The sequence below is a fragment of the Rhipicephalus microplus genome, chromosome X (genome assembly GCF_043290135.1).
Source record: "Rhipicephalus microplus isolate Deutch F79 chromosome X, USDA_Rmic, whole genome shotgun sequence".
Taxonomy (NCBI): Eukaryota; Metazoa; Arthropoda; class Arachnida; order Ixodida; family Ixodidae; genus Rhipicephalus; species Rhipicephalus microplus.
The window spans coordinates 65,194,371-65,216,787 of NC_134710.1; the positions used below are offsets into that span (position 1 = coordinate 65,194,371).

General features: G+C 41.6%; 1 protein-coding gene across 2 annotated transcripts in view; it reads left to right on the forward strand.

Annotated features, from left to right (window-relative positions):
- nst (phosphoglucomutase 3-like protein nst) overlaps window positions 1–20,803 on the forward strand; it is a 46,624-nt gene extending 25,821 nt beyond the window's left edge. For both annotated transcript variants that reach the window (XM_037426931.2, XM_075877016.1), the window contains 7 exons: window positions 8,501–8,602; window positions 8,716–8,771; window positions 8,850–8,913; window positions 13,521–13,643; window positions 13,720–13,841; window positions 14,338–14,389; window positions 20,230–20,803. In XM_037426931.2, the coding sequence (XP_037282828.2) occupies window positions 8,501–8,602; window positions 8,716–8,771; window positions 8,850–8,913; window positions 13,521–13,643; window positions 13,720–13,841; window positions 14,338–14,389; window positions 20,230–20,319 (609 nt within the window). In that variant the 3' untranslated portion in view covers window positions 20,320–20,803. The remainder of the gene's footprint in view (window positions 1–8,500; window positions 8,603–8,715; window positions 8,772–8,849; window positions 8,914–13,520; window positions 13,644–13,719; window positions 13,842–14,337; window positions 14,390–20,229) is intronic.
- The last annotated feature ends 1,614 nt before the right edge of the window (window positions 20,804–22,417 follow it).

Here is a 22,417-nt window from a genome sequence, read left to right on the forward strand (position 1 = left end):
AATTAAACCCGCATGGCAAATCATGAATTCATTTCATGGACAGCACATTCGACTCATTAGAATCGAATATTCCCACAGATAAGGCTGCCTCTGTCTACATGACCTCACAGTTTGTTTCTACTGAGCTGTGTATTGCTCTATGGGCAAGCTTAGTCAGTACTTTAATGTTGTACAATGTGAATGCACCTTCTGCTGGCTGTTACTGGGAGAACTGCAAAAGAAGTCCAGTGATTGTGTCCCTTTTGCGGCAGAAATGCTAATACTTGAGGCATCTTTTGGACTTCTTGTAATGCAACAGTAATTGTGACCTATGTTGTGTACTTTTGCTTGCATTATCACTGTGTGTCTTGTTCTGCCAGGTCATGAAATGTGTGCACATCACCAGCATGACGCGACATTCTTAAAAGGAAAATAGTGAGTGAACAGCTCTCAAGAAAGGAGATGCCATTTAATGATTATTGTTATGTGGCAGAAAAGTAGAGAGAGCCCCCACCCTACCCTTTATTTTTTAGTGTATGTAGGTGTGGCCAGCACACATGCAGACCTTTTGAAAATTTATATCTTGTCTCTTTGAAAGGTTTATAGGCCTACAAAAAGTGCTTAAATTGAGAATTGTTTTCATATTAATGGAAAGGGTTTTTTTGGTTGGCTTTCAGAAAAAAGAAAGTGGTTGTGTAGCTCAACTAACCCCACCGCTGACTTTGTATTATCAAGAGAGTGCCAAAGAGCTTATTTCTGAAAAATTCAGACATCAGTGCCGAAAAAATCATTGTTGTCCGACAGCGAGAATCATAGATGCCAATGAATAATATTTAAAATTCAGTTCAAAGTGGGAGTCAAACCCAGGGCTTTTGCATGGCAAGCAGGTGTTCTACCACAGAGCCATGCCGGTGCTTTAGGCTGTTTAGGAAAAAAAATGCTATATGAATGCCATGTAGTGCAAGGAGTCTACTTAACACATGGTTTAAAGGCCCACTCATTACAATGAACTCATGCACAGTTATCATTATGTGCGACAGCATCAACATGGGGTGCAGGAGCACAGGTATGCGTGTTGCCTTACAGGTAGGAAGGGGGTACTAGTACACCAGGTCACAAAAGAAAGGGTTTTGACATAGTTGGCACTATGGAACAGTACTTACTTGGAAAAGGCATTCTAGGATAGTTTGGATAGTTTGAAACGGTCAATGCTATGTGCACAACCGTTTCTTTCATTGTAGCACGGCTGAGCTGTCCACCTTGAAGTAAAGCCAGGCTAACGATTGAAAAGGCAATCAAGCATGTTTTTACGTCCTACTTTTGAAGGTGAAACTAAAGAATTGAAGTTTTTGTCTTTTATTCTAGGTACAATATTACTAAGATATTAGTGAGACCAAGCAATACTTCGAGACAGCTGCATTATCAAAGTACTGCTGTCATTTTTTTTACTATTTTATCTTTGTGTAGTATCGTAATTTTCTTGTACCTTTCTACCTCTTAAACGCTGCCTAGAAGAATTTTCATTTTTTTTTTTAAATTGGGTAATGTCACTGTGTAATGTATGTTGGAACTTTGATTGCTACTTAATTATCACAAGAGGCTGGATTTTTAGGCACTAAAAAGCTGTGTTTTAGGCACCAAAGAAGGCAGGTAAGACACCGTTTTAGGCCCTCGAAACCATAATTATAGGCACAATAAATTCATACGAAAATTGAAATATTCCAAAATAACGTCGTCGGTGACTTGTATTACGGAAAGAAGCAAAAAAATGGTATTGTTTAAGATTGCAAAAATGTACCAACGATTGAACATAGGCATGCATTTCCCGTGCGATTTGCAGTATGTGGTCCTTCATTTTGTTGTCTAGTATTGTGTGTAGAGTGTCCATCATTCAATTAACTCTCCTGGGTCTCTTTCGTTTCGTTGTGGCTGGGAAGGGCAGCGCAGGAGCAAATAACCAGACCACTGATACTCCAGAAGAGAGGGATGCTAGGTCTAGTCGCGTAGGAGCAATTTCTCTCCTATCGGTGAACACCTTAAATGGCCCCTCACTATGTTTAGGCCTTTCAAGCTCACAAACGTAATGTTGCACTGGGCACTCCGGATCATTCCTGTTAAGACTTGCAAAATTACAAGTCACGGACAAATGCTCCATTTCTAATGAATGCCACTTGCCTTTCTCGCGGACGTGCGCCCCAAGATCTAGGGAGGGACGTACATCAAGGAATGGTCCTGTTTTTAAGTAGCTCCTTTACGTTGACATTGGTGGACTGACGTCGCATATCGTATACGCTCTTCATCAGGATTTCGTTAAATACAATATATATCTAGAAGAACAGACAAAAGATGTTCTGTCTCTTGCCGATATTCTGCATTTTAAATGGTACCTCATTAAGAGCGTTGAACGTGGCATTACTCTACTTGACATGTGCAATTTCTGTGTTCTGTTGTGTAACATGAATGAGGAGTACTTTGGTTTGGGCTAGCTGCATCATATTATTTGGAAGGGAAGAGTAAAGACAAAGGGAAAAGAAAGACAGCGCTCTTTGTCTTTCTTTTCCCTGTGTATTTGCACTGCCCTTTCAAAATCAGTATAATGAATGAAAGGTGAGAAAAATGATAAAACACACAAACGGTATCTCAGCTTTTTATTTTTGTTTTGAATAGTCTCGAGATGTTATTCACTAATCGGCCCTAATTTAGCATCCGCCTCGGTCGGCCAGTCGCTATAGGTTGCTCCGCTGCTGACCTGAATGCCGCGGGTTCGATTGTGGCTGCGGCAGTCACATCTAGATGGAAGCTAAAAAGTAGCTGCCCGTGTACTGCGTGATGTCAGTGCACGTTAAAAAACTCCAGGTGGTCAATATTTGCGGTGACCTCCACTGCAGCATCCCTCATATTCATATTGTGGCTTTCTTTATGTAAAACCACACATGCTACCACTGCTACCACTGCTGTATACTACTACTACTACGACGACTACTACTACTACTGCTATTGCCCATTTCGCTTGCGTTCTTCTCATCGTTCCTGCATTGTGCCTTCGCCAACCCTGACAAGTTTAGCTTTGTTGGTGCGTGGTCTCTGACCACAGTTACATCGGAGTGACATGGTGTATCGTGGTCACAATACATGATCCTTGCCAGCTTCTCCTAAAGCGCACGCACTGATTGATCCATCCCACAGAAACTAATAATACACAACAGAGAACGCCGAAACGGCACAACATTGATGGCGTAGGTGTACAAGTAGGCCGGGGCACATCATGCGCGCGTGACCTTGCTTATGCATATCATTCTTAGTGCTTATGCATCATGTGATCCTCCAGCCCAATACCGAAGAGAACAGGGAAGGAATGAGGCTTGCAATGGCTACTTGGCAGGGAGAGGCAAGAGATTCAAGCTAGCTTGCTTCTTCGCATCATGCTTTGGTGACTCGTAGCGAATCAATTTGAAAAATCACTGTGGTAGAACGCTTTTCATTGGGTACGCAAGAACTTCTGGTGTCTAACTACAACTTCTTATGTCACTTAGAGCCTTGAGAGGGACGCTTAAAAAGTAAATTACAAACAAAACAAAAGCCGCGTGCACATCACAATTTTTACCCGAAGGCGCTGCAGCAGAAGGGTTACAATGTTGAAGAAAACACACCTTCATTGACGCAACACACTTTTTTTTATAAGCCATTTCATTTTGTCATGAAATTAACAAAAAACGAATGAATAGAAAAATTATCTTTGATACGACATTCTAAAATCTTAACTATACCATTGTGCGAAGAGGACTGTTTATGTATATTAATTTTCAAATGCGAGTTTTACCATGAAATGCTTCACGTAGGAGCTTTAACTGCAGTTGAATTCGACGTGATGATAGTAATTCCTATTCTAGTTCATTTTTCATGTTGTTACAGCTGTCATTTTTGAGTAATGGCTTAAAACAAATCTTAAAGCCCTATTTTGTATTTTTGCATGATTGTCACTTAGTGATATGACAAGGGATCTCATACAGAACAAGTGTATTCAAGCATACGGTTAATGTATACATGCTAAATACACCGTTGATTGTAAACATGCCGGCGCCTTTCTCAGGCTTCGCTGTATAAAGTATTACAATTTGGCAACCTTCGCCACCACTGAATCAACAAGAGCATTCTTTGAGTGGCCCTCCATGGTTTTTCATTCGTTTTCCAGCTTCCCGCGGCTGCCCAGAAAAACCTGCTGTTCCTTTCCCACCGCATCACCCAGGTTTTCAGGGCGTTTCCTCAGTTCCTTCAGGGCACTGGATAGCTGTCTGTGGAAGGCAGTCGCCGTGTCCTCGGCCTTAGACGTCACTTTTATTTTCTTACCCCAACTTCAATTTTTTTTTCCTCCTTCCCCTGCAGATGCTGAGACGTGCTTCCACTTAGGGCTGCAGAAATAGCGTCTTTTGCACTCCTCATGCTCCTCCTCCAATCGCTCACAGCATGTCAGCTTTGCCTTCATTGTGTTTGGAAATATCAATGTAGCGTTTTTTACGTGAATAATGGTCTCACACCACGCTCTAAAACAAAATTTGGGCTTGAACTGCGCTCATATAGGCGCTCATTTGGAAAATAGTCATGTATAGGCACTTATAGGCATTTAGGCATGAACACCCAAAATAGACATTTATAGGCACTATAAAAACACCATGAAAGCCCTTCCTAACCTCTAATTCATGCTCATATATCAAAATGGCACGATAGGAATGCAAGGAACAAAATAGGCATTTGTCTATAATCCGGTCTCTAGTTATCACCCTTTGGAAAGCCTGCACTATCTAGGAAAATGTGTTCTAATGCGAAATCGGGATTGCTTCTAACTTGTTGTCACCCTAACTTTTGGAAAGTGACTCTTGTGAAATCGTGTTCCCAAGCTATTTTTCATAAGAATTGTTTTGATTTTTAATTTCTTGATTATGTTTCACTTGGTTTCACTTGCCCAGGGTTCATATAGGACTTTCAAATCCTTGATAACCTTTGAATTTGAAAAATGTATTTTCAAGGCATTTAAAAGTCCTGAATTTTTTTTTGCCCCTCCTTGAAAACCCTTCTATTTCCTAAGCATTGCACAACCAATCGACCTTGTGACCTCCTTAACATGGTAGATTGGCATTGACCTGACAAACTCCTCATTTCAACAACAAATAATTCGACGTAAGTGCATATGGTTCTGTTTTGTAAAACCTCAGAAAAGTTCCACTGTGTCAAACTGTGAAGGAACGAAGCAGGAGACGCCCACCACTATTCAGTGTTGGTTCTTGCACAAGAGGTGAAGCTAGTGAAACTACAGTGAGCTATAGTGCAGACTTGATATTTGTGTTATAATTGTAACATACATTTATTTATTGTAACTACAGTAAAATTAGTCGTTTTTAGAAATTTTAGAGTATGTATAAAAATTTCAAACTTTGTGTGCTGCCTTTAATCCTTGAAAAATGCTAGGTCCTGGAAAGTTTTTCAATATCCTTGAATTTTGCTTTGGAAACCTGTATGAACCCTGCATGCCATTTACTAAGTAATGCAGTTAGAGTAATACTGAGCACAAATCTGCAAATTGTTATAGACTCAAGCCTCGATATAAAGAACCTGGATATAAAGAAATATCGGTTATAACAAAGTAGATGAGTACTCGTGTAATAGACATAGGGCTAGGAGTATACTTTCATAACAAATTTTTGGATATAAAGAACTTACCGCCACATTCACAAACCTAACTAACTTATCCTTACGACTTAGGTCAACCTTAGCCTTATGTCCGCCCTTAACACATTTCAAGATCCTACCTTGTACTTATCGCGGAACATTTCTCGTACTTATGTAAGCCTTCGTTACGGTACCTTATGACTTACCTTAAGCCTTCCTTAAACAACGTGGCAGGCGATGACAACTTTGCATATTCCGTTCATTATCTGGACCGCAAAGAAGTAATATTGAATGGCACAGCATACTCATACACGTCACCGCTGTGGTGAGTCCTCAAGGATAGACGGAACCTGGTGAATACCCACGACAAGCTGGAATTTTTTTGCCGCCCCCGCTTCACAAAAAGTGCAATGAAGAATCTGCTCGCAAGCTATTTCTGCTGGAAAATATTCACGTTCGTGGTTTTGTTGTGCCGCGTCTCGTGTAGCTGCTCATCGCATTGCGCTTTAATAGAGTTGGCACGTTTCAACTTGGGAATGATGACCTTGTCAATGTCTTGTATTCGACTGTGTCATTAGTACACAGTCCATCGAATATCTGCTATTGTTGCAAAAACACTTTTTCCAATACCTGTAAAACTTCCTGAAGTGGTGCAAACACTTTTTAGTTGTTTGGTCGGGCGTACGCAGATGCACATTTTGTCGGCTGTTGAATTCTATCGCGAGTTGCTTCCATCTTTTTCATTCGCTTGAAGCGGCATCCGTCTCGGTAGTTGTTGACAAAATCTATTGGGACGTATTCACTTCATCTATGATGTTCACTTGAGTGCACTGTTCGACAAGAAATGCATCTTCGAAAAAAAAGTGTTACATAAACCTTCTTGAAATTTAGAAAAAGTGAAAGAAAATCGCAAATGCTGAAGGGAGCACAATAACACCACCAAACAGAGCAAAAACATAGAAAACGTCGAAATAAGAAAAGTGATTTGACGACCCCTCTGACGATAGGAGTCGCAGAAAAGTGGCCAGACAAAAAACGTGTATTTCACCGAAAACTGCCAGTGACTAAACAAACATTTCTGCTGTTTGCGTTTGGCTGTTTTTGTGTATGCTGTTGATGGTTTTTTGTAGTAAAGCTAATTTATTCCTGCTCGAAATAATGATTTTCTAGCAGAAATTTACCTGCCCTCGCACCCAGGGCCTATGCTTGATGAGTTAAGGATGCCTTTCATAAGGCGCTCTTCTGACAAGATAAGGAAGGTTTCTGAAACTCTCTTCGTACTTTTATTATACTTAAGCCCTAACCGCATGCACGCGATTTTCTTGACAGTGATGAGTGACAAGATTTGCTGTTGCGGAGGCCCATTTGTCACGTCACGCGTTTCTGGAAAACTAGAAAAGATAGCTTGTCGTCCAGAAGCGAGCGTGGTGATTTCTGGCAATATGGCTGCATCCTTGGTCCTTGCTTCAGTTGCATTTACTCTTGATGCTTGTTACCCGCGTGTACTTCAAGGAATGCACTGTATCGGCTACCTTTTTTACTTTCTCATCTCATGCGGAGAGTGAGAGGGCGGCTGTATTTTGTTATAAATGTCGTCATTGTAGGTTTGTTTTGATGGCTCGATGGTAGGTTGTGACAATTAAGTCGCTTGCTACAATGCGAAATCGTCATGCGAAGTAAGTCATAGCCGCTGTAGCATGCGCATCTGGGCAGCCTGTCGTAATTAAATGGACACTAAACAATTTATGTCAGAGTGAAAGGTCAATGAATGACAACATCCAAAACGGCAATATTATCAACAACAGTGCCCTACTCACCGAGAAATCAAGGTAAATGCACAAGAACGCAAGCGCCACAGTAGGACATTTTCACAATGATCCCGATGACATCAGACGGACCGCCTACAAATAATCACTAGTAAGCGATCTAACTGCACTAAATAAAAAAACCTTTTGTGCATCAAGAGACGCAATAAAATGCTGCTTGTTCGTTTCTGTTTGATTCATGGAAAAAAGAACTGCCAGACGTTACTATGGGGAATGGGGTGAGTGGTTCAAAAATTCAACTTTCGTGTGGTTACATGGGACAGGTGGTGCCATCTAGTGGGGCCCAGCTGAAAGAAAAGCGTGTGCAATCTCTAAACCAGTGGTGGGAAATTGATCAATGGACGTTGTTGCTGCTGTGGCTCCCGCTGCTTTCAGTCTGCTGCTTCTACCGCAGTAAAGCTGGGCAACATTGTTCATGGCAACAGGGACGTGAGTCGGTCTGGTCGGTCCGCTTCTTGAGGCGGGTAGTTTGAAGTGCGCTATTCGAATGCGGAGCACTAAAACATGATTTAATTTCAAAATAGGCCCTTCTTTGGCACAAAGTATAACACTACGAGATTTCTAGACCGCCATTTCAACCAACTTCAACTTAATAGTTGACTTTAGTGCCCCTTTAAACCAAAGAATGTAAGAAAAGAAGGCCGCGAAATGCTTTTGTGGCTTCCTTATGTCACACAAGACAATAATAGATTTGGCATGCTGTCATCGACCAACTTTTAAACTTCTATACGCAATTTGTGGGTATACGCAGGGGATAGTTTTCATTGAAGCAACAATCACACTCTGTCGCCGACATGCGGTTGCAGCCGTCGCGTCTCGCAACGGAGCAAGTTTGTCGCTGTCGCTAGGAAATTGCGTGCATGCGGTTAAGGCTTTATACTTTTCTCGTCCTTTCGTAAGTAGCCTTATTGCGAAGAGTTAAGGTCCGATTATGAATATGGCGATTACTTTCGTTTAAGATGCACCTTCGTTATAATGAGGTTTCAGTGTACGTTCCTTTTTGCTCAGACAGCTCTTAATCTCTTTTGCAGAAGGTACCCGTGAAATGTGTGCCCACTGGAATAAAGCATTTGCACCGAGAGGCCCAGAAGGCAGATATCGGAATCTACTTTGAAGCCAATGGGCATGGCACTGTAAGGAAATATGCGTGTGTTTTTTTTGTGCTGTTTTTTAAGTGCACGTTCTTCCTGTTATTTTTGTTGGGATGCTGTTGACCCCATTGTGCTGTGCTCTTCTGTAAAAACAGGTCCTCTTTAGTGAGAAGGCACAACAGGCCATCCAAGACTTGGCTAATGATAGCAAGTATGCTGCACTCCTAGCATTGTTATTGTATTTTTGTAGTAAGATTTGCTTTCCCTAACTTTTTCTTCTTAACTTCAGCCAATATGCAGAGAGGCAACAAGCTGCCAAGAAACTTTTGTACACAATAGACCTCATAAACCAAGTAAGTTTTTTTTTTTTATTGTGCCTTTACCTGTGGTGTAGCCATTGGATATGTGGTTTGGGGAATTCAACCCTTCTCCCCCTCCCAACTTTTACATTTCATGCATCTGTGTGTGTGTTCATGTGTGTACGTAACCACAGGAACACCCATAAATAGAAGAATTGGACCTCTCCCCCTCAAAAAATATTTCCTACCATACACTTGCTCTCTTTTGCCTGTTGAGTAATATCTTTTTCTTATCTTTAACTGAAAAGCAATATTTTTAATCTGGGGCAACTGGTGCCACTTTGTCTATGATGCTGCAGTTTTTTTTTTTTTTTTTCAAGTTTACCAAATTGCATCTAGCAAATGTCATAGATATGCATGCAAGTTCTGATATGGAGGATTTATAGGAAGCACAAGAGGACTTTGAATGTTCATTTGGTGGATGAAAAATATGCCTATTTAGTGCTAGCCAAATTCTGGGCTCATTTTGTTAAAAAGTGACTTGCAATCATGACAGGCAGCAAATGCAAGAATGCCGTAAAAACCAGAATATAGGTCTACTCCCCAACTTTGAATTTCCGAAAAAGGAATTTTTAAAAACCACTGAATACCGTGGCGCACCCTTACCTTGATAAATACTTGACAAAACTAGCTGCAATGTGATGATGTTTCTTTTTATTTTGACACTAATCTTATGTAGTTGAATGTCAGAAGGCCACAAAGTGCCGTCACTCAGACTCGTTCGAGCTTGAGTCCGACGATGTCTGTTTTTCACTAGTTACGCCTCAAAGTGCATCGTCCTCTGTTCGATCTAATGCGTTGCTGAGGGAGCATTTGCAGAAAGACTTGCACACCATCTCTTCCGGAAGGGATTTCCAAGCTGACAACACCCAGCCACGAACGGTTGCGAGTGGTGGACGTCGTAGGCGGCCAGTGAAGGTCTTGGGATTGTCGCCCAGCATCCACTCATTGTAAAGCTCACGCACGCGATCTTTGAAGGGTTTATTGAGTGCTACGTTCAGTGGCTGGAGGATTTATGTTAGTCCCCCAGGGATCGCGACAAGATTCGTCTCGCCATCGTACAGAGTTCCCTTTATATTGGCCATAAGGTGGCCTCGAAATGAGTCGAGCACCAACATGCTCTGTCACTGAAAAAGTGCACTGGGTCGCTGATTTCATATGAGCCGAATTCACTCAAGCATGAGGGATTTATTCATGAAACTTTTTTCATTCCCTCTCATGATAACTCCCAGGGAAAGGCTTTTTTTGGTAGCCCTTTTCTCTTAAAAATGATATAAGGGGGCGGCTTCTTTCCATCGATGTGCTGTGCATCCAAGCATCTTTGTAAATCGCGAATGCTCGTTGCATGTTGTCAAGAGCTTCACTTGCTTTGATCCTTTAGTGGTCAGAGTGTGGTTCAAATTCATATCGAACCAGATCGGATTTTTATCAGCATGGCCCATGTGTCCCATCATGTAGCAATGCTGTCGACGAAGCACTGATACTCGTACAGTTTCTTATCGAAATATTTGGGCCGTTTTGGGCACACAGAAGTATGCCCCCTCAGCACAAAGCCCTTCTGCTTCATAAATTGGCGCGCCCACATGGCGAGCCCTTGAATTGCGCCTTCGAGAGCCCAAAGTCGCACGCTATTTCGATTCACGTAGATGCACTCCACTGTCACAGATAGCTTCACGCAGCTTCCGGATGAATTCGGCGAGTAGCGTTTCTAGTTAGGGGTGCACTGGAGTCTATCCACGAAATGAGGTTTTTTATGGTTGCTGTAGGATGTCATGCGCTGCTTTTGGTTCTTCCAGTGTCGGACACTTTTCTCCGATGCACTGAATTCCTGGTGTGCCGCCAGGTTGCCGTGCGCTTTGGCATACTCGATAACTTTTTGCTTAAAGCCTATCGTAAACTGTCGTTGACTACCACTCATTTCTGAGGTAGAAAAAAAAGAAAACCAGCAGACTGACAAAGATAACCGAAGTAAAATGGCGTTGCTCATACACTGTACTGTAGGCCTTGCCTAGCCTTGCGCAACGGCGCTGCTCCTGATGTTCACGATGGCAATGGAGGCTTTTGACTTCAGCTGCCCATTGTTCCAAGACTTCCACATTTTTTTCGGCCAATGACCAGTATACAAAAGGAAAGTCGACTTTTCATCACAGTTTTTTTTTTTTTTACCTATATTCCAGTTTTTACGGTATTTCAAGCAGTAGTTGCAAATTGAAGTTTTCATTGAAAGTTCTGTGCGCCACATGTGCAGAGTCTTGAAGGGATCATTAGCCCATGATACCCAACTTTCGCTCATAATCTTTGTTAAAGGAGTTATTTCTTGGGTGTTTACAGACCTGGCAAAATTTCAGTCCACTTGGTTGAGAACTTACTTTATAATGAGCATTTTTATAAACACATGAGCGGCCTGAGAGTCTGCCTGACAATAATGGTGCTCTCATGAGCCGGGACGTAACAAGCTGCTTGCTTTGCAAGCGTCTGTACCAATTGAACAACGATTTTGTTTCGTGGTCAATGTAGTGTACAATGGAGCTATTACAGCATTCTTCAGTTCAGCTTAAAAAATTTAACGACATGCAGCCGCTGAAACTTGGACTGAAGATAACTGCTCCATTCCATGAAGCACATGATGTCACACATGCCATGGCAAAATGGCGGTCACTGGCAGTGTACAAGGTCTATAGCCGGCGATTTCTGGGGTTCATTTTGCAATGAAATATTATATTGCAGTCTATTTCTCATCTTCACATTTACATTACAATTCGGTCTAACAACTTCCTCTATACTTTCCTTGGCATCATTGTCTGTTAGATCTCAATAATATTGTGTCAAACAAGAAAAAAACTATCTCTTAAGTATACACTTCTTTCCCTATTCATTAACGAGGGTCTCGTACTGGCACACTTGGTGCATTTAGGTTATATACGAGGGACTATTGGTCAGCTTCCCACTCGTAATGAGTTCACGTGTTGCGTAATGCCAAACAGCTTCATAAACAGTGTACCACACTCGACGCCATGGCTACGGCTGGCACTGACTGACGTTTCTACTTTAATTCAAATATACTCCCAATTAATTGACTGGGTGGATAACAGCCGTGGTAGCTCAGTGGTACAGCATCGAACGCGTTATTGAAGGTTGCAGGTTCGGTTCCTGCCAATGGCAAGTTATCTTTTCACCCACTTTTCTTTCTTCACATTTACATTACAATTCGTTCTAACAACTTTCTCTATACTTTCCTAGGCATTATTGTCTGTTAGATCTCGCTAACATTGTGTCATACACGGAAAAAATGAGCCCCTAATATATACTTCTTTCCCTTATTCATTAACGATGGTCTCGTACTTGCAGACTTGGTGCTGTTAGGTTGTATACGAGGGACTATTGGTCAGCTGCCAGCTCGTAATAAGTTCACGTGCTACGCGATGCCAAACAGCCTCATAATGAGTGTGCCACACTCGCCCGTCATGGCTACTGGTGGCGCTATCTGACACTCCCACGTTTAAAAAAAAATTCACATATATGTCCAATACGTGACCCCAAACAGGCTCATAAAGAGTGTGCCACACTCGACACCATAGCTACTGGTGGCGCTGATTGACACTCCCACGTTTATAAAAAAATTCACATAGATGCCCAATATGTGACACCAAACAGGCTCATAAAGAGAGTGCCACACTGGACACCATGGCTACTGGTGGCGCTGACTGACACTCCCACGTTTAAAAAAAAATTCACATAGATGCCCATTACGTGACACCAAACAGGCTCATAAAGAGTGGGCCACACTCGACATCATGGATACTGGTGGCGCTGATTGACACTCCCACGTTTTTAAAAAACATTCACATAGATACCCAATATGCGACACCAAACAGGCTCATAAAGAGTGTGCCACACTCGATACCATGGCTACTGGTGGCGCTGACTGACACTCCCATGTTTGTAAAAAAGTTCACATAGATGCCCAATAAAGTGGATGGGGGGACAGCTGCTGTGGTAGCTCAGTGGTAGAGCATCCAACGCATTATTTGAAGGTCGCAGGTTCGGTTCCTGCCCACGGCAAGTTATCTTTTCACCCACTTTTCTTTCCTCACATTGACATTACAATTCGATCTAATAGCTTTCCCTATACTTTCCTTGGCATTATTGTCTGATAGATCTCATATATATATATATACACACACGCACGCGCACACGCACACACACACACACACACACATGGGTACACACGACCCTGTACTTGTATTTTTCGCTTAGAACCGCAGTTGGTTGGTAACAGTGTCATGGCCCCGCTAATCACTAGCTCGCAATTGTGAGGTACAGCACTGTGCAAACACAATTTCTCGTCAGTGAAGTCCAAAAAGTAAAAGTAGACAGCGGACAAGTGGAACGACGAGGACGTGCACTAACCTTCACTTTCCGCAGCACGTTTGGAAACATCATGCACCAACGATAGCAGTTAGCTGGTGAGTTCTGTAGCCGTTTGGCTGGAAGTTCTGCTGGTAACAGCTTGCCCTCTCCCACACCTTGCTTCACATTATTTAAACTGAATATATCAATTTTTTTACCATGGACTCAAGTAAGTGAAATTATTTATGCAGACTGTAGGTGATGCCATCTCAGACATGCTACTAGTGGAGACAGTGCTTCATGCCAAAGGCATTTGTGCTCCTGAGTGGAACTCCTTTTACGCGGAACTTCCAAACAGGCAACTGAAAATCCATGTAAGTTACTGTGCCTATACTTTGCTTCATGCGATATCTATCTTTGTACTAAAAGACCGATGTCATTTTTATACAGGTATCGAATCGGAACGTAATTACAACTACCAATGCAGAGCGCCGGTGCCTCTCTCCAAGTGACTTACAACCTGCAATAGACCAATTAGTTCAGAGCTACCAAAATGGAAGGGCTTTTGTCAGGTGAGATATGTTATGTACTAAACACCGTCCTCCCCTTTTTTTGTGTGTGTGTATTCCTTTGTTCTACAGCGTTAGACTTTTCAAGTTTCTCTTTTACTATTTAAAAGATTCATTTCGTTTAGGCGTCCCTTTACCAGGCTTGTTTTTGCAGACAGACAAGTGTGTTGCATATATTATGCGCTGACAAAGGTGTCTTTAATGTGGGAACAGCTTGAAATCGAGGTGATACTTATTTCCCCTTACAATGTGAACCTATTTTAATCTCATATTTTAATTTATGAATTTTCACATACCCCTAGTTTTAAATGTTGCATCTCGCAGTTTTGAGTATATTTCTGTATTATCTATCGAAAGGGCTCACTTGTCATGCCAAAAAGAAAGTTTGGGTCAGAAAGGGTAATTGAGTCATCGCATATGTTAAAAATATTGTGTATCAAAATCCATTCTGCCTTGGCATTTGCTCGGAAATCTTTAAGTGCCTGAAATCTTTCTCCAGGCCATCTGGAACTGAGGATATTATCCGTGTTTATGCTGAGGCTAGCACTCAGGTGAGTTGTCTTTTCTTTTAACTGGCTTAGGGGTCACTTCGGTGACACTTCTGTCACTTCAGTAACTGGCTTTTTTTTAACTGACTCGTGCTTAGGGATCGCTTCGCTGTGACACATTCAGGTACTTGTATTAAAGTTTATATAAGCAAATATTTTTGCTTGTTTCTGTACAAGAGAAAATGCTAAACTGGATTGAATTATACAGTGATTTTTGTTCAATGTCCAGTGTTGGTGCATCAATCTCCTTGTTTACAGAAAAATGTTCAAGGGCATAGAGGGTTATTTCGGTTCTCTAAAACACATTAAAACTTCCCAAGTTCAGTGGTTGGTTTATTTATAATATTTCATCTTTATAAATGAGTATATGCTAATGTTGATGCAATAGAAATGTAGGGTATGCAGTCTATTATTGTTAATAAAAACTGAGTACTCAGAATTTGTGACATCACAGCGAGCTCACTAGTGCATCGCTTAGTGTTTTTGCTTTTATTTTAATTGTTTTTCTGGGGGGGGGGGTTGAAAAATTTTCATCTCACTGGAAAGGTAATTGGTAGAGCTGTTGCCCTTCATCTGAAAAAAAAAAAAAAAAAAAAACTGACCACTAAGAAACAGGTCAACCTAGACATAGTTGAAATAAAATAAAACAAAAAGAATTTAGGATTGCGATTTAGAACAAATATGATGCTTGAAAACATGGGGAAAATATTGGCACATAAGGAATCAACGAAATAGTAACTAGCCTGATCGCTGAAGCAGCAATCAAAGTTGGAGCAAACTCTCCCAAGAACTCTCCAAAGCAAACTTCAAGCACTCCCCAAAGAACTCTCCTAAGCTAACTCTGAAAGGTTTCAGGGAATCACACTGCATGAAACCAACTTACACAAGATAGAACTCACAGAGCTAACAAAGCTGACTAACAAAAAGATTGTCTTGTGATATAAGGAACTGCGTGGTCAAAAAGATAGAGTCTATAATAACAAAAGGCACTTGCATCAAAAATGCTGAAAGGAAAGTCTGTTTCTCTACGAAGTATCAAAGTGCATGCTCTAAAGGATAGGCAGGGCTGTATTATCAACAATTTCAATGACATAACCAGGGGGGGGGGGGGGGGGGGGGGGCAGAGGAATTGTTTTCTGAACTGTACAGTTAGCAGAAAAGTCAACTATCATTGAGTGGAGACAAAACCAAGCAGCCCAAATGTTTCATATCTAGTTACAGATGAGGTTGGAAATGCCATACAAAATATGCCCCATAGAAAAGCAGCCAGAGATGATCGAATAACAGCCGATTTAATTAAGCATAGAGGGTACTTTATGTGGGAAACCTTGGGACACTTTGCACTCAGTATTTCAATGCACAAAAGTTCCAACTAGCTGGAAAAAAAGACTTGAGGAATTTTATAGGTCTGTCAACTTACTTCCCATGACACACAATATATTTATGAAGCATGATAAAAGAAGCACTCAACTTTGGGGAAGGAAGAATAAGGAAGCGTTGATAAGCGGCTTCAAAACAAAGTGTCAAAATCGACGGTTGATAACGCCGAGGAAAACAGTGTCGTCACTGAGTGTGTTGTCGAAGTGAATGGCAGATGCGCTGTTTGGTGCGTCGGTTTCTGTTTCGCCAGCTAAATTAGGCTCATTGCATCACTCTGCAGTTATTGCCAGTGGCCGCTTTTTTTTAATTTCAAAATGGCTATTTACTATTCGTAGGAAGGGCTTGAATTCGCCCATCGGACTGGACCGGCTATCACCACTTGTTAGAAAGTTAATTGTATGATTTCTTTAATTGCTGCTGTAATTAATGTTTGTACGCATCTGAAGATGCTTTCTGCCACCGGAAAGACAACGCCACAAGTAGCATGCAGATACCTCCATTCTGTGATTTTTGAAGTATATTGAACACATTTCTTGAAACACCCTGTATATGAATACCGTAGGCACATTTACTCACTCTACAGCTACCTTACTTTGTTACGAAAAGAGCACTGACATTACGATAAATAAAAATGGGGCTAGACAGAAAGGTGCGATCTCATCAATGTTGTTTGTTGCTTGCTTAAAGTACTTAAACAGCTGTACTCGTTTGAAAGAGAAATAAAAATTAACAGAGAATATCTCGGTAATCTAACATTCGCAGATGGCACAGTGCTTTAGCAACGATGGCAAGAAAGTACAAAGTATGACTGAGCACAAAGGCAGAGATAAGGCCCAATAGCTCGGATAAAGAGTTCACAATTGGAAACCAACACTGAGAATCTGTACAAGAATATGTGCGCTTAGGTCAATTACTAATAAGAAAAGAAATATTGAAGGACTACTAAGAAAAGGGAATAACCTAAGAATAAGGATGAGCGGAATTGTATGTTGCAGGCACTTACAACCAAAGACTGGCAATCTGCTGCTGTCTTGAAATCAAAAGGTATATACTCACATGAAGTTGGTGCGATGCTTGGGCTAGTTGGTATATACGCATAAAAAAAAATGGCTCCACAGACTAACTTATGATGTAGAAAACAGCTCAGGTGATTCTTTTGAGATTCTTGCTTTTGTAGTTGTTTAATGGTAGTGTATAAAATAGTGGGGAAATGAGCAAAGGTGTGTTCTCCTTTGTTTCACTATTGGTTGTGGCTGCATGCCCTACTTATTCTCTAGGTTTCAGTCGCATAAATTCATAACGCAAAATGTGATTTGTCTTCTGCGTGTGTGGAGTAGCAGCAGCTCAGTGTTCACGGGTCACTTAGGTAGTCAACCATTTACAGAAATGTGAGTTAGGTATTAAGCACTTCTTAGGTGTAGTAATTGTAATAATGTCTGGGGTAACATGTGCCTGAGAACAATATAATTGTGAGCCACAGTGGTTGACTTCTAATTTAGACCACACAGCCTCATAATGCTTTCTAGGTTCCCTTGTATTTTTCACATCGCAGAAAACATGCCTGCAGAATATCTAAATAACGTGCTTAGAAATTGTTTGAAGCAATTTTCCCAAAATATGTCTATTAGTTTATGAGAAAAAAATTTGGAACGTTTGTGTCCCATCGACCCATGGCGTGTCTTTGAAAAGGTGAGACAGCACTTGTCCCATTGTCTCCCATGAGAGCACGAAGCTGTAATCCTTTTGCCAAATTTCTCGCATGAAAAGGCTTGAAGCAAGAGCAAGTGGCTCAGAGGGGTGCGTGAAAAACACAATATATATATATATATTTTTTTTTCTTGTACAACTTGTTTCCATCTGCGGTGCACAATCTGTGCCTGCAACTGTTGTGCTGTGCCATTGGTTTTGTTTGACCTCGTTGCATATATAAACCTTAGCTCCTTTCTGTTCCTTGTGTCATTGTAAATAAGAATGAACACTTCAGTTATGCGTAAATTTTCACCCATGCATTTTAACCCCTATATAAGAGGCATGCACTGGGGCGGAACTTTTGTCTTCTATATGAGGTGACTTTTATAGCCAAGGTACCACGAAGCGTTTTCTTATCACTTCTTATTCAAATGTAGGCCCAGTGGTGTCTTCTATACCCATTGGTATTTTACATCAGGCACTCTTGGAAAGGGGGGTTCGACTGAATATAAAAATGCGGCTATGAAACAAGGCAAGCCACATCGCTGTAATATTATCGAATTTGCTGACTCCTCTAAGTGGATTCATGAACTTCATCAGCGTCTGAGGTGTTAGCTTCTCTCTTAGGTCTTTTATATTTCTGTTCTCTTGCTCCCTTAACTCCTAAAGCATCGATGTTATTGTTCTTTTTTTTTTGCCCTCAGATTCAGGAACAATGTCTTAGGCACACATTTTGGTCTCATTGCTACTGCTACCGTCGTGGCAAAAAAAGGACAAAAGGGAGTTTCCGAAAGGGAATTTCGGGGCCTCCCCTATCATAAATGGTTTCTTGGGACGTAATAATGTCCATCAAGCTTGACACAGACATTTATGCATGCCTATTATGTGGTTAGACTGAGCAAGAAATTGCTTCATTTTTTGTTCAAGTTCACATCGACTCGGTTATTGTCTGATGTACAGCATAGAATGCTTATAATGTAAGTTGCGGGAGTCGCGAATATCCGCAGTATAAGCAGTACCGCACTATAACCAACACCTTTTTTTAAGGGCCCCAATTGCTCAAAATGGGATGAACAAGCAGCCTTGCATATACAAAAATTGAATCATGCGATATAAGTGCTTACAACCTTTTAAATTTCCCATTGTTAAAAAAAATTAACGGCCAAAACACACGCGTTGCCAACAAAATGAACACAAAAAAGGGAGGGGGGTTGGGGGTTTAAAGAGAAATTACTATCGTGGAAATTCGCCCATTGCTTCTCCGACCGCCTAGATTGTGCACATTACACAGAATATCGAATCACGTCTTAGATTTTATGCTGTAAAAGACGTCACCTGTTTGATTTCATGATGTCACAATTCCGATTTCAACTTCTGATTCAGCTTCTGATTTCAAGACTTCACAATTCGATCGCGAACGACTATTCGAGCACTACACGTGCCACCCTCATTTTCATTAACGATATGTTCCCTTCCCGTCAAGTGCAGCCACCGCAAAGAGTTTAATTGTTTCTACATCAAACCACGACTTAGATTGTATGGGACCGCTACTGAAACACAACCAACCCCAATTAACCTAGCCTGTCGTTCAATACGTTGTCGCAGGATGTTTGTCTAAGACGTAGATTCGGTGTCGAAAAGACGTCATTCAAGCACTGAACTTAGAACAGCGTGTGTCATGGTTCGCAGTCAGGAGATCACCAAGCTTACGCAAGACCGTGCACTGGCAGCAAAGGCGAAAGCTGGCGTCATAACGCCGTAAAGAGTTTTAAATCTATGGACAAGGTAGGAAACGCAATATCTATAGCAAGCACGATAACGACGAGGCTTTTCTCTGACAGGAAACTGTCAAGCGCAGTAGATAAGGACGGGATCACACGTGCCACGTTGAGCCACGCGCTGCCGGAACCATGCTAGCAAAATAGCTTATCCGTAGCCCATGCAACCGCCGTCCTCCCCGACTCGGTGAGTCCACGCGGCGTGCCGCGGTAATTTTTCATTTTCTTTTTCTTCCTTTCGTCCTTCGTTCGATCATTCCGCGTTTCCTCCTCCTCCCTAATGACCTCGTCGCTTCCTTCCTAGCGGCGCTCCCAGCACTCCTACTTTCAGACGCGCACTCGCTACCAAATGTGGAAATAATGAGCGCTCAAGATAGAAGGAAGGAAGCACGCACGCTATGGAATGGCAGTTTCAAAAAGTTTCTACTGAACAAAACAAATTTAAACTCATCATATACACACAAGGATACCACTTATCGTAAATGTGTGAAATATATATTCTTGTGTTTTTCTAAGTGTTTTACGACTCGTGGCGCTACTGAAGATCATAGAGCTGATGGCTATGCACAGCAGCAGAGGAAGGTTTTACTGAAGAGGAAAAAACGGGACATATTCGTCCTATTATCCTTCAAGGGGTTGATGCGCATGTAGATCTAAGTGCACAGTTCTCCCACCCCCCACCTTGCTTTGCTTCACCAAAATGCGGCTGCTGTAGCCAGCAACGGAAGCCACATCCTCGAGCTTAGCAGTGCTACTGCTTAGCTACCACGGTGGGCAGCAGAATAGACATAAACATGGATGCAGCATGGGTAAATGGAACTGAGTTTAAGTGTGCTACTTGTTGACAACTGCAGGTAATGGGATTCCTAAACGAGTTTTTGAATTGTTTATTAAAAATCAGTTAAATTACTTTGCTGTTGACCTTCTACTGTTTCAATTGCTGGTCTTTCCATGTAAGCTTATCTTTAGGTTTATGTGGTTTCTCCTGTATTTCAGGACGCAGCCAACAAGCTTGCCTATGAAGTCGGCATGAAGGTTTATGAGCTTGCTGGTGGTATTGGTGAAAAGCCCAAGCTGCCGGCCTGAAGTGGGGCTGCTGAGGCCTGTGAATTCAAAGGGACCCACCTTGGATGTGTGAGGACTTGCTGACAACAGTACTCCAGCCAAGCTCACCTTTTCAATCAGTGTAAATGTTACACTTCTGGCAGAAATTATTGAGGATGGAAAAATTTTTTTAATGAAGGTGAAAAATTTGGTTTTTTAACAGCACAGTGTGGTTTGACCCAGACATTTACTACCTAATGATTGTCTGGTGCTGTGCCTTTCTTGCGTGAGCTTCAGAGAACAGAATGTCCTCCAGAATGCAGGTGTACTTCGTTTGAGAGGGTCGGTTTTGTGGCTTGTACAAGCTTTTGTCCCCAAGGGACCATGGATCGTGTTTCTGTGTGTGTGTGCCAGAAGCATGTCATGACATCAGCCGTGTTATTGGAACAATCTCTCATCTTGCTCTAATCTTCCACTCAGCACTTCAAGTTGATAGCCTTTTGCTGGTGGCTTTTGTGATAATTAACTGTTCTGGATGTTTCGGAGCTGGTGTGCCGCCACAGCCTAAATATGCGTGTGTGCATGTCATTTAAGAAATATGCTACAATAATCCCAGAAGTTACCACGTCTACTAGATACTAACAGGAAAAGAATGGCACTAGCTTTAGAAGTGGGAAGCGGGCCTGAATAGTTGTTGGCGCCATTGATGAGGCAATGCACAGCCCCCACTTATGTTTTGTGTGCTGTGGATGTGACCTTTCATTGCCTTTGTGCCAGCAACTTGTGCACTTTTTGTCTTTGTGGCATTGCTTTTCTGTTCATCCAGTAGGAGGTGCTCTTAGCTTAAACTGGGTGCTTGATACAGTCTGGTACCAAGCAGCAAGTAACATTGTATTGCAGGTAGGTGAATAGGTTTTACATCGTGTACTTAACGTAACTGTTGTTTTGCTCTGCAGCCTTGTTGGGCAAATCTGTTGCATGTCTCTTCAGCAAACGTGTCTTTTATACTTTTGTCATGACGTACCTTTACCTGCCTGAATGAAACGCAGGTCTTCCTTTTTTGGCATAGCACAATCTTGTCATTTTTACTCTAAGTGTTGTATTTGCTGAATGCCAGTCAAGCATGTTCTTACCTCCAGCTGTACCTCTTTGAAAGCATACATACTACATTTATAAATAGGCAGCTGGCAGTGGATGTTTCTAAGAATCATGTAGCAGATTGTACTCGTCATCGTTCCGACGGACAGTTGCATATGATGCAATCTTGTTTGGTTGTATTTCTTGCTTTGCTGTGTTTGTTCATTTGGCATTAACTGTCCACTTTAGTCAGTTTCATTCTAAGTACACTGCCTATGTTTTGTGCTAAAGATATCAATACTTCAGGAATGCAAGTACACAAGTGATTGATTTGTGGGGTTTAACGTCCCAAAACCACGATTTGATTATGAGAGACGCCGTAGTGGAGGGCTCCGGAAATTTAGACCACCTGGGGTTCTTTAACGTGCGTGTCTACTGCCTTTGCATTGTCTCTATGAGGGCAGATTTCTGTTGTTGGGCACACTTCAAATTCCTAGAGCCTGTTTTGTCCACAAGCTTATGATAAGCATTGTAGCAATTAGGGCCTCTTGCAAGTCTACTTCATGATGCCAGTATTCGAGAAAGCCTCTTCTTTATACAACACAGGAATGCTTAAGAAGTACACTGCAGGTTGCAGAAGGTCTGAAATTTAAGATTGGTTTGAATCCTGTTGTCGTTTACGTGTTGCTAGTATTGAGCATACCATTAAATAAAAGTTCTAGATAGGTCCTATCACAAGTATGTAATAAGGATGTTTCGTTAACTAGGTGCAAGTAAGGTGCCTGACCTAAGAGTAACAAAGAGGAGTTTATTTGTAGTGGTAGATTGGAATTGTAGCACTCTTAGTAGCACCCCATCGAGCTAGGCACACGTTTCAAATGTTACACTTGTTTTTAATCTATTACCAATTTAGTTTTTACTTAGGAATAATAGTTTTTTTAGTCAAGTGTGGAAAGAAGTTGCTGGGGACACTTGGGCAAGTGCTTTAGCTCTTTTAATGTGTAATATATAATGAGCCAGATTTTGACAAGATGTGCTCAAAACACAAAAAAAGCACAGGCTT